This window comes from Gopherus flavomarginatus, chromosome 3, assembly GCF_025201925.1.
Source record: "Gopherus flavomarginatus isolate rGopFla2 chromosome 3, rGopFla2.mat.asm, whole genome shotgun sequence".
Classification (NCBI taxonomy): Eukaryota; Metazoa; Chordata; order Testudines; family Testudinidae; genus Gopherus; species Gopherus flavomarginatus.
In genome coordinates this window covers 177,748,014-177,761,198 of record NC_066619.1, presented here as the reverse complement: position 1 = coordinate 177,761,198, position 13,185 = coordinate 177,748,014, and the positions used below count along the sequence as shown (strand labels likewise).

The 13,185-nt window shown below is 43.2% G+C and overlaps 1 protein-coding gene across 3 annotated transcripts in view; it reads right to left on the bottom strand.

Moving 5' to 3' along the window:
• The window catches only part of TSPAN5 (tetraspanin 5), a 121,283-nt gene extending 108,358 nt beyond the window's left edge, over positions 1–12,925 (bottom strand). For 2 of the 3 annotated variants that reach the window (XM_050944477.1, XM_050944481.1), the window contains exon 1: positions 12,510–12,925. In XM_050944477.1, coding sequence (XP_050800434.1) covers positions 12,510–12,590 — 81 coding nt within the window. In that variant the 5' untranslated portion in view covers positions 12,591–12,925. The remainder of the gene's footprint in view (positions 1–12,509) is intronic. The other variant, XM_050944478.1, reaches the window with a different exon arrangement.
• Between the last annotated feature and the right edge of the window lie 260 nt (positions 12,926–13,185).

The following is a 13,185-nucleotide window of genomic DNA, read 5'->3' as shown; positions in this document are numbered from 1 at the left end:
AGCACAACACCAAATGTCTGCTAGGCACTTCCCAGAACAAATAAAAACCACTTAGTCCCAGACCCAAGAATCTTACGATATAAGATGGAGGGGCATGACGAGGTTATATGGGGAGCAAGCGCACCTTGGAGCAAGGTGGGTGGGAGGATGCTGGGTCCCTGCCTCATGGGCCCTCATTACCATATACCCAGCATGTCACCACCATCCTGCTGCCTGCAGGCACTGGCCCCTCCTGCCCCCAACCCCTGCCATGCAATGCTCACATCAGAGGCTCTCACCAGACGGCTGAGAAGCTGAGCACCTCTAGCTTAAGGCCATGCTCTGTAGAGCCCTGAGTGCAGGGGAGGTGGCTAGTCAGGGGAGGGCTCTCCTAGGGAAGCAGAGTCTGGAAGATGGAAGCTCTGCTGGGGGGAGACAGGCCAGCCAGGGGGAGCTGCTGTGGAAGAGCAAGGCTTGGATAAGAAGGGGTGGGGAGATGGGAGCACTACTGGGGAAGGATAGGGTCTGACAGGGAGGCAGGGGAGTTCTGCTGTTGCTAACAGGGCCCAGGCTGGGTGCTCTGCCAGATGGGGGTTGGGGCACCCTAGGCAGACAGCTACCCCAGGGTGTGAATCTGGGTGCCCACTGAAAGAGCGGGCATTGGATTTCCATTGCCCAGCAGCCCCGGCTTCTTCAGAACCCTGTTGGTCTCAGAACCTGCTCCTGCACTAATAACTCTTTGTCCAGAGCCAAACCGATGGGACCCAGACTCATTCCACAAACACAGGCTTCTCCCCCATCTGCCCTACCAACTCAGCCCCCTCCGTAGGTGAGGGGCCCTGGAACTCATGGGTCACATGGGAATTTCCCCTCTCTTCCCCCTCATGAGCTCTGAACTCCACACCACCTGGGTCCTCCACTTTCTCCTGCACTGAGGGGGCCACTCACGGGACATGACTCTCTGAAGAGAGGCACAGCAAAAAGTGCGTGAACCTCTGATGTCAGTATTCTCCTCCCTTTCACTTCAACTTTTCACCTAGATGGAGCAAACAGCAGCTTGTGGTGGGTTAGCATTTGCAGGTTGGGTGGAAGAAGAGGGTCTTCACAAGGGATTTGAATAAAAAGAGGACTGAAGCCAGGATTGAGTGTTTTTCATGCTTTGGCCAAGTGAATAGGAGGATGGGGTATGAAAGAGCACGGATAAAAGGCAGAAGATGGGAGCAGAGGAGGACATGCTGGATAGAGAAATACAATAAGGAGATCTGAGATGTAAGCCAGTGGGCTTGAGCAGTGACTTAAAATTCAAAAGAAAGAGATTGAACGCGATCTGTGTTGGGCAAGAAGGAGCTAGTGGAAAAGTTCAATAAGGTACTATGTTCAGATGGATGGGTGAGAAAAGTTATTTTAGCACCTGAATTCTGGACAGACTGGAAGGGAGTGATATACAGATAGGTATCAAGGAAACCAAGAAGAGGAAGTTGAAGTAAGCAAGGTAGGAAATGACCTGGATATGGAAATATATTTCTTTTCAGTCATCAGCACACAAAGAAATCGGTCAGTTGACCTAGCAGCTAAAGCATGGGTAACTTTTCAGAGTAGAGGGACTTCAGACAAATTTGTAAAGATTTGGTCTAACTTCTTAGATATCTTGATTAATTCCTGGCAGGTGGAAACTGAGATGCTGCTCTCCTTTCCCAGCCCTGTTCCCTCTTCCTTCCTTCCCTTTCCCTCACTTCCTGTTCCTTAGCTTTTTGTTCTTTTGTCTTCTTTTCTGTTCTCTCCTTATTTTTGGAAAGGAAAAAAATGAAGGAAGGAAGCAGCATGACTTTATAACACCCTGAATGTATGTGTGAAAAGAGCCAAAGCCCAGTGTGCAGGAAGGCTGGGGGGGTGACATCTCGTGACACAGAGTAAAACTGGCATATTACATCCTGTATTAGTGACTAATTATTGCAAAAACATTTTCCCTTCTACCTAAAAGCCTTAATCTGGCTGGATTTTAGTGCAGATAGTGATACCATCCCATGGAGAACTGCCTTTCTAATTTTGTAAAGAAATGATTTTCTTCCTTTACAGTAAATGTTACAGGTCTAATTCTGGTCTTACACCAGTGCAACTAATGGCTTCAGTAGACTTAGTCATTCCTGATTTACATTGGTGTAAGTCAGGTCAATGTCTACTTGGAGTGCATAATGACTGATGCCCTAGAATATCACATATGCACAGTCAGCATCGGGGGGCGAACAATCTCAAATCTTCAGTTCTCTGATGACATTGATGGCCTGGCAGGCAGCGAAGATGAACTTGCTAATCTTGTGAAATGATTGGATGAAACCTCCGCAAAATATGGCATGGAAATCAGTGCAGAGAAAATCAAGTTGATAACAAACAAAAATGATGGGATCAGCTCACATATCACTGTCAGTGGACAAGAATTGGAGACAGTGAAACAGTTCAAGTATTTGGGGGCAATCATCCCTGATGAAGGATCCAAGGCAGAAATTCGGGCAAGAACTGCACAAACAGCAGCAGCGGCAACATTAAAGCCAACTTGGAGAAATAAGAGCATCTCCCTGGAATCCAGACTGAAACTGCTGCACACATTGGTCATCTCCATTTATCTGTATGCATGTGAGACATGGACCCTTATGGCAGAACATGAACGGAAAACACAGGTAGTAGAGATAAGATGCTTCTGTAAAATTCTGGACATCTCCTGCTTTGACCACGTCACTAATGAAGAGGTCCGCAACATCATCTCTCAATGCGCTGGGTCATATGAAGACCTTTTGACAACCGTGAAGCAGCACAAGCTGAAGTGGTATGGCCATGTAACAAGATCATCTGGCCTATCCAAGATCATCCTCCAAGGGACAGTACAGGGGAAGAGAAGAAGTAGTAGCCAGAAGAAGAGATGGATTGACAACATAAAAGAGTGAACAGGAATGGACTTCGTGGAGACTCAAGCACTGACAAACAATCATCAGAGGTGGAGACAACTGGCTGACTGCTCAATGCAGTTATGGGAGTGATGATCATGATGATGAAGTCAGGTCAGAGTCAGGCCCTATTGATACAGACATAATTTCCGTGAAATTTTATTTTTGGCACAAGGGGAAGAGGCTTTCCAATTTTGAAAACTGGTTTCCTACCTTGAACAGATTCTTGGTTATATTTCCTACTTACTTTGCCATTCTAGGATAGGCCAGATACAATCAACATCTGGAATCAATCTAACAGGCCTTCCTTCCTTCCTTCCGCACTGTTCTAGTTGGCAAGCATGCCTTTGTGCCTTCATGACAGCCACCCCCTTTCCACCAGCATCCTCTAAGACAGCCAAAAATAATGTTAATCATACATATTCACATGACATTTCAAAGAGTACATGTATCTATTGGGGGGCGATGGAAGGGTTATTTGTTTTCACAAAAGGCAGTCTGACAACATATGCACAATGTGATATAACAAAACCCCTGCCAGAGAAGATGCATGATATTTTTTTGAGTTTGATGTCCCTAGTTTGTCAGAGGAAGCACATTTTCTACACATAAGGGATAGTAGGGATCCTGTGGTAGTGGAACAGAACATTCAGAGGAAGGAGAATGCAGTTATGGAGGACCCACATACACAGTGAACAACATGTATGTGGAGAGTGGGGGGTAGCCATCCTTAGCAGTGTGGAGAGGAGCTTTGACGTGGGCTGTGACCAACAGATCTGATACTATGTGAATCCTCTAGCCAAGACACCTCCTTCTATGCAGCTGTCTTTGCTGGTGCTCCCCTGCTTGGAAGGAGGAGTTCCTCCCTCCCGGCCCATGACAAGAACCCCTGCACAAAGATTGCTTCTTTGAGCTCTGTGAGGGAGGGTAGATTTGCCCTGAGTTAAATAGGCTATGTAAGTGCACATTATTTTTATTAATGACCAAATCTTGGTCCCCACCCTCTCCGCAGGAACAGAGGACCAAAATGCAGCAGAATTGCTGCATTTCCACTGTGTGAGGGTGGGGAGTATCCAGAATGTCGAGAGACTGCACAAGGGGACTTTAATTTTATCTAAGCATTCAGACTTGCTCATCAATTTAATACTGACAGTGCTGATCAGTGGACTCAAGCCAAATGCATCCACTGACCCCCAAAATCCTACAACAGAGGGAAACCTGTGACACAAACAGAACACCCAACTCCCCAAGGAGAGCAATAAGACCAACTTTAAGGCTGGAGAGAAGAGTTTGTTCCAGTTAGAATCCCCATGTACTACTTTTTTTTGGGGGGAAGGGGGCGGGCCGGGGGGGAACATGTCTTTTTACTTGGGCTTGATCAAGAAGGACCAGGATTTAGCTCACTAGCACCATTTTCTGGGAGACAAAGGTATGGGAATAACAATTTCTATACACCCCTTCTACTTGCAGTGCTAACCCACCTCACTCCAACCACCTTTCTTTTATTTTTTTGCTCAAGTGGACATTCTGTGGCAGGGTCTCTTCACCAGCTGCTTGTTAAACTTTTTTTTTAATTGAGTGAGAGTGTAACAAAAAGCAAGAAAAGAGCTTCTCCCTAAAATAAATGCCTAGGATTCAACATGAATACACTCACTGCAGAATCACAGAGCACAAACCGTGTGGAACAAGTGCACAAGAACGTCTCTATCGTATTTCTTGGCCCTGCTACTGAAAAAAAGACACCACACATCTTGAACTTTGCTTGAAGTGGTTTTCAATATTATTTGATGTTAAGGAGTCTTCAGTGGGCGCAAGGGGATTTTCAGATCCTGGAAGAGGCACATTGATTCTTTCCAGTTGTGTCAAATTGACAATGCATTCATAAGATACTCTCTGTGTACTGAAATACATGTTCTAAATCAGGGATCTCAAACTCAAATCACCACAAGGGCCACATGAAGACTAGTACATCGGCCCAAGGGCCGCATCACTGAAACCTTTTCATAAAACCACACAAAAGTATAGTCAAAAATGAAAAAGAAGAGTAACACAGTATGCTATTAAAAGTCAAGGTATTAACTTTTTAAAAACTGTAATGCAAAGAGGGGTTTTAATAAAATATAAATACCTGTCACTATTCCTTATGTGGTCAGTAACACTGATGATGATCTACACTAACAGTCTATCAACATAGCTGTAATGACAGGAACTTTTTAAAGTAACTATTCATACAAAATACATTGCCACTTTTAACAAACTTTCTTCCCAACTACTCACAGCAAAGAATCATTCATGCTGAGCTTCATACCTCAGACTGCTCGTCTAGTCCATGAGGCCCTGCCCCACCTCACCTTTTCCCACCCCTTCCCCGCCCCCATTCCAACCTCTTCCCCAAAGTCCCCATGCCAACTCCACCCCTTCCTTGCCCCTATTCCAACCCCCTCCCCAAATCCTGGCCCCGCCTCTTCTCCACCTCCTCCCCTGAGCACACTGCATCCCCGCTCCTCCCGGCTTCCTCCTGGAAAGTACTAAGTACCGCAAAACAGCTGTTTGGCAACAGGAAGCGCTGGGAGGTAGGCAGAGGAGTGGGGATGCAGTATGCTGGAGGGGATGGGGGGGTGAGGGGAACTTGGCTGCCAGTGGAGTTGGCACCTATGGCAGGCCATAGGAAATAAATCCACGGGCCCCAGGCCGCATGTTTGAGACCCCTGTTCTAAATGCTATCCAGAGAAAAGTGACTGGAAAAAGTTGAAATACTATCTGCAGAACCTATGATGTGAAAACTGATGTCCTTTAAACAAAGAAACAAAAAAGTTACCTAGCTGTTACTCATCTCATTTATTTGTATACCCCAGCGGCACAGAGACTGCAGATGCTCAGCACCTTTGGAAGTCAAGACATAAGTGAGTTATTCAAGGTCACGCTCAATCGGAGCCAAAGAGCCTCTTAGTCCCAGGTTTTATCCCCTGGGTAACATTTCCTGTAGTGACATTTTTAATATAAACCAAGAAAAGAGATGGGATTACTGAGCAACTCTGTATATTTTATAAAACCAACTAATTTAACTGGGCACTGATGCAGCAATGGGATCCATTCTCAGACTCCTACACCCGTGCAAAGTCCCAATGAAGTCCCTAGACTCCATACAGGCATACAGGTCTAGACAGGCAGATCCTTTTGCAGGTTCAGGGCAGAGGTCAGCAAACCTGACTCTGAAAATGGGAATTTTCAAACTTGTACAATAAACCTATGTAGACCAATGGAAGAGAAATGATTATGTCTCAAGCCAACAATGAACAGGCTTTCTGCTGTCTATGCTGCAGAACAGTAATGAAACTGAATATAGCGCAGTTAATTACTAAGAAAGGATAATATTACTCTGTTAAGGAGGAGGCAGGACTTAAACAAGTTATGTGGGCAAAGCACTTATCTTTTTTAAAGCAAAATCTCATAGGAAGGAAGAGAAGCTGGTACAACAGGATTTAGCCATGATTCAAGACACAGAAAAACACTGTTTGACTAAGAAAAATTATAAGATTTTTTAAATGTACTGCTGTATTGGCAGGCACTTCAAGAGTTAATACCGAGGGTCACTTCCGGATCATTGCTAATAAAGCTCTGTTACCACATGTGCCTTTCAGCTCCTTGTTCCTGCCTACACCATAACAAAACCCATTACAGTTCTATTGACAGGCAAACATCCATCTATATGAGAAGTACACTGCATATTTTAGGCAATCAGAATATAAAAGCAGATTCTACCCTAGAGCACTATATTGTTATTCTAAAGCTGGAATCGTCTACCTGGCAGAAGGTTTCAAAGTTTTTTGGGGGCAAATTATTTTTATTTTTTTCAGTTTTAGTTGGAGATAAAACATTACACTTAAATGCTTGAGGCAAATCTTCCTGTTTTATTGGTATTAGGAAACTGAATATGGAGTATTAAACATGGCTAGATTTAATGTTTATTAACACACCAGCTGCTCCTTCCAGGTTTATAAAAGTTGTAATCTTGGTGCCAAATATAATTTATAAGACATTTTCAGCGAGAGGCAGCTTGTTGTCACCCCTTTCTTCTCCCTTTTTCCCCCAATTCCTTTAAAGCCACGAGTCTACAAACGAATGCACCAATGCAGACCCTTACATAAAAAGAGAATCCTATTTAAGGCAATGGGATTCTGCATGGATAAACATGAGGGGCAAGAGCAGTGATCTATTTCCAGGATCAGTGCTTAACGCAGTTGAGAGTGGGGAGGGGAACTTCTAAAGAATTTTATGGTGTTTTTCACTGACTGCAAGCTCAGGTTTCCTATCACTTACCAACCATTTACTACTACTGTCTTATAGAGTTTAAGAAACGAATAATCCAAGGTTGCTGATTATATTTCAGCATTAGTATTATTTAAGGCTCCAGATTCACAGAGTCTTCCACTCACAAAGAACAAATTTTATTTTTGGTTTAAAACATATTGAGAAGAAAAATATTAATACTCCAAGGAAAGTTCCTTCACTTCCACCTTTCATTCTCCTAGTCCCAAACCAGAAAGCTTCTACTAGGTAACAGTAATTTTCTAATTAGACTTCATGGTTGGAGGATTATTTTTTTAAATGGCTTTCTTGGATTTCCACTTGAAAAATATTAGTTTCCTTCCACTACCCTGCCATATAGTCGCTTTTTCTATGTGCCCGTGCATACAACGTGTAAATATGTATGTATGCCCATATATACAAATATGCTCTCTTTTGCTTAATTTGAGTTGTGTGCTTTTGTCCAAATGAGCTGTTTTAGAACGTGGACATATTTTCCAGTTAAAAATGTTTGTTACTACAAAAATAGATTGGGGGTATTGGGGGGGCAGTGGGGAAGAAGCTCATGACAATTTGTCTCGTACATCAATATGCATTCACCAATTTTCAGAGTTACAAAGCAGTCATTACATATATTTTCCAAAACAAGCTTTTTCCTATTTCTGGCATCCATTATGAAATATTCTCCAATGTAACAAAATGACTGAAGTAACAACAGAAGTAAATGGATTGAATGTAGAGTGGAAGCAGTGGGTGGAGAGGGGGGAAGCATTCTGACCGTCTATTTTTGTCCTGAAATGCATTCATCTTTAACTGAATGGTTATCTTCCTAGAGTACTTTCTATGGATAAAACATTACAGAAGCTGTTTAAAGATCATGCTAAGACTATCTCTCATTCAAATTTTTGTTTTATGAAGGAGAGAAAAATTGTATTTCCAAATTTCATTTTTCAATTTCTGAAAACACAGTGTCATGGGGAAATTATTCTGCGTCACCTCGAGAACACACTATCAATTATCTACAGAATTCAAGCGAGCAGTCAATTACTTGTCCCTTACATGTCAATGCACCTTTCAACTCTTTTCTTGTAGGACACTTACATCAACATATTTAGCTTTCTTTTTACTATCTTCCTGTAATTCAGAATACAATTTAGACTCCCATATGGTTACTATCAAAACTAACAGATGCCTAGCAAATTAAAACACAAATTATGACTTCTAATATGCTGATGTCTCATCATCCCACTACATCTTGCAATTTACGGTGAATCATAAGAAAAAAAATAGGCTTCTGTCTTATGTGCTAAAGTTTTCTGTACCTCCCTTCTCTATTTGTTTAGGGTCAATGGAATTAGAGTATGGTCCAAATTCTGGCTTGAGACATACATATGCAGTTTCCATTGACTGCAACAAAGGATAGAATGTGGCCTTAATTTACTTGCAAATAAGGCAACAGCTTAAAACTGATTTACAGAGGGGAAAGCCAGTCTTGTGCCTTTTTGGCTTCATTCTGACATATAAAGAAGGCCTGAAAGAGTTTTTGGTAATTAAAAAATAAACAGAAGCTATTTTTCTTCCTTTTGATTTTTATGTAAGGAATTCAGGTTCCTCATAGGCTAGAAGACACTGGTTTTGTCTAGACTAGGATTTAAAGGTTTTTAGAATGTGATCAGTAACACACACTCTAGAAGTGTCATGCAGAAACTGCACAGCATGTCTTAAACACACACTAAACTGATCAAGTTAAAGCCTGGGGCAGTGCTCTACTCAACAAGGGCCTGGAAAGGGAAAGCTGAGCAACAGATAGTCGACTAAATAGCCCTTTCTCATATTTAAATCTTTGTTTTGTTTGGTTTATATTTCATTTCAGTGTTCAAGTAACGTTTTGGAGAAAGGACATTTCTTAGTGTTAAACATCCCTGCCTCTTCTATTAAGGCGTTGCAAGCTCACATGATAACTTCTCCCAAGACTTCAAACTCTTGTTTTGCTAAAGATTACTCGGGCATTCCCAATACCTGAGAAAAGACACAAGCAAGGGAAAAAAACCCAAACAAACTTTCTTTATACATCTTAAAGCATGTTCTTTCATCCCCTCCAAACCCGCACCCAAAAGGGGGGCAGGAAACCATCCTGAATTTTATAAAAGCCTTTGCAGGTCACCTCTAGCATATTAAATTTAATATCTTTAACTCTGGGTTTTCAAAAAAATGTAACCTAAAATTACAAATGTATCTAAAGTTGTGATTTATACTGCATGTACAAACAAGGCAACATTCTGTTGTTACCAACCCACCCCTCCCCAATGCAGCTCTACTGAAGCAAGTGCAGTTGGGTGAACATAAGAGAGTGCAGAATTTGAGTCATGTTATCTGAGGCAATAAAAGATTAAGAGGTGTCTCCTGAAGAGCATAATTCTGCCTTCAAATACACAGGTGCAACTGTCACTAACTGGGTACAAATCTGTTGTTGCTGCTGGGTTTTGGTTTGTTTGGGCTGGGTTGTTTTTTTTCCCCATGTAAAAACACAAAGCTAAACAAAAGGAATTAGATTACTTTGTCTTCATTCCAAACATTAAAGGTGTGAAGTTATGTACATTTTGTTCTATACTGTAAAGTTAAGATGGTATGTGTCTTTAGATTATGTGCCAATATCCCAACTGTAATTTAAAAACCTATACAATATTTCTCTGTTGAAGGCTCCATCACTTTTCATTGTTAAAAATAGTGCTGCTTCTAACTCAATTCACTCCATTTTCACTCTGCTATTTTATGATGCAGAAATTGAAAGTTTACATTTTTCTTCATTTTTTAAAAACTGTTGATACAAACAGCACATACTAAGTCTTTGCTAGATGTTTTTGGAAAGGTACTATACACTTTTGAAGGCTTTATGCAAGATGTTTGAAAGAATGTTTTACACAATAACATTCTCAGTAAAAGATGTGAGCTTTCTTAAAACAACTAAAGGTGCAGTTATCCTCAATTACTGCTCTTCTTGCACAGGCGACTGAAATTATTTTTTCTTTTACATGAGTTCTGGCTCAGCTGAGTCACTGAACACTGAGCAAGTTGCTAACGAGTCAAGAAAACTACATTAAACATACTCTGGAAGATGACTGCCTATTATTTGGAACTGTGGTACATGTAGCCTCTCCTCACAAAAAGCCAGTACTGTTTTGAGGAAGAAACTAAAGACAATAAAAACACAACTCCTCTATAAATGAAATGCGCTGTATATCTCAAAGGGGTTTGTAAAGAAGGGCAAGTATCATGAACTGCATTTTGCAAATAGGGAAATTCAGATATCTAGGCCACACAACAAGCCAACGGCAAAGTTGGGAATAAACTCAAGGGTCCCCGATTCCCAGTCCAGCGGCCGCCTCTCCACTGCACCATACTGCCCAAGAACCTTCCCTCAGAAATCTGGGATCCACCAGTTCAACTGTGACACATGGAACTCTGTTACTCATTTTGATAGCTAAACTGAGTGAGCCTCAGCCAACCAACATGAAATAAGTAAATAATTTGTTAGCCTCCTGTGTCCTTTTCATGCAAAGATATAAGTCTACATAAGAAAAAGACACTGATCTAACTGCCATTGTCCACATACTTAATATTTACAGGATGAGGCAAGCACCGTTAAATAGGGAGAAGCATAGTATCTCATTCATTGAAAATGACTGGTTGGCCAAGAAACACACCACACTTTTTTCTATATATAATTTATTAGGGTATCAAAATAATCCTTCTCCCCCTTGATCCTGAGGGCCACTGGAATGATACACAAGTATTCTGCAAGCGCTTCTATTTTTTGCTGGAAAACATCTCTGCTCATTACATCACACATGTAAAGGAATTAAACACATACACCTTTAAAACCGGAGCAAACAAAACAACAGATATGGCTGTTGAAAGTCACCGTGTGACTATTTAAAGTACCGTGTATGATAGGAGGTAAGGAAGGGACAAGTAAACATTAACATAATCTTAAAATAGTTCAAACACTTATTTTATATTAAAAAAAAAATCGAGTTTCTTTTTGTTTGTTCAAAATAACCACTTTAAAAAACTATGACAGTCTTCCAGAGATCTTTGCCAGGGCCACCATTTTTACTTTCTAGGAAAAGAGACATCACATCATCACTAAACACTTGTTATCACCTGGTCCTTATCTATTTTTTCCATGGATGCTGATGGTAATCAGAAGCTCTGTACTGGTGGTGAGATGATAAGGGAAAAATAACTGTTTTCCCATCTGTAATAATGGAGTTCAGAAGCTTTTGTCGCCAACCTTTAAATTCCAAAGACCTGCGTTCTAAGACTGTGTTCACACATGCTTTCACAGTCCCCCCAGCACACCTACAGCATCTCTGTTTAATAAGTCTGTCTTCATCATTGCTAACTGGTATAAATTATGAGATGTGCTTTATAAATACAAGAGCCCTCCTCCTGCTATAATAAACGATATATACATGGATGTGGCCATATTTTATTGTTTCCAATAATGTATAAACCCATCCGTTGTATTGACTGTGACTTATAGATTATGCATCATGTTAAATGCATGTCTCATTCAAAACAGGCATGTGAAAAACGTGCTAGAAATATTATTATATGCACGTTACACTCTAATATACGGCTCTGACTACTCCATACACAACGCTACAGATGGTGTCACAGGATACAGTGAAACCAAGACAAGACCAGCAACAAAACCACTGTCAAGCAAATGCTCAACCAAACCATTGTAAGAGCCTGGGCTTCAGGGGAAGGAACACAGTTTCCTCCCTCCCATTATTATTAAACAACAATATATAATCCCAACAAACCCCCCTGCATATCCATACAAGTCACTGTGTAACCATCCTCCCAAACTGCGTTGCTCCTAGAACTTGAGCTACGATTTTCCTTGGGGACATTACAACAACACATGCAGATCAACCCGTTCCCGAGGCCTGGGTGTCTCGACAATTCTCTACTTCTCCCATAACAAAGAGGGAGGGGAGGGACACTCTTCACACCTACAACAAAATCCATTAAGAGGGAGGAGGGAAGAGGGAGAAAGCTTTGTTTCAAGATGCAGACATGCGAACCTGTACGATCGGAGGTGGAGGAGGAATGGATATGGCTTATCTGGGAGACTGGGGAGGAGGATGAACACACACGCTCCACACATATGCGCGCACACACCTCTCTCGTGTTGTATTTTTCACACACTCCCGACTGTCCTTTCCGTGCGCTGCACCGGTGGCACCACAGCAATAAAACCGCGGCACTTACCCAGAAAATGACATTGAAACCAAAGATAAAATATTTGATACAGCAGCTGACTTCGGGCCCTTTGTAATGCTTCCCGGACATCCTCTGGGCTCATGAAGACGCGGTACGGGCAGCCAGAGTGGAAGCGAACAGAGCGGGTCTGGTCGCACCGCAGGCGGGCGAGCAGCAGCCGGCAGGGAGGGAACAGAGATTAGCGGCGGCTCGGCTCAGAGATGCATGGGGCGGGCGCCGACTGCCGGGGATGGCCGGCGAGCAGCTCCCACCGCCTCTCACACATGGAGGAGGCCCCGCCGGCGAGTCCCCCGCCTCCCGCGGCTGCTGCTGGGGACAGAGGCGCCGCCGCGCTGCCCGGGCAGATGCTGCCAGCACCGGACTGTCCCCGCTGGAGCAGCGAGACGCTCGAGCCCCTTGGCCACGCTGCGCCTTCCTGCCGCCGGCCTCCCCCGCTCTGTAAGCCCGCCCCCAGCTTCCACCGGGCCGCCTCCGGAGCGCAGCGGGCGGAGCCGCGCACACATTGCAGGGCGGGGGCAAGGCGAGGCAGCAGCCTGGCTGCCCCAGCGGGGCCGGGGGCGAGAATGGATTTGCGCGGGGGGAGCTGGAGCAGCCCCTTTGTGAGCTGCCCCCTGGCCTCAGGCTGAGCACCCATGAGGGCTGCTGGAGCGGCCACTTGAGCCCC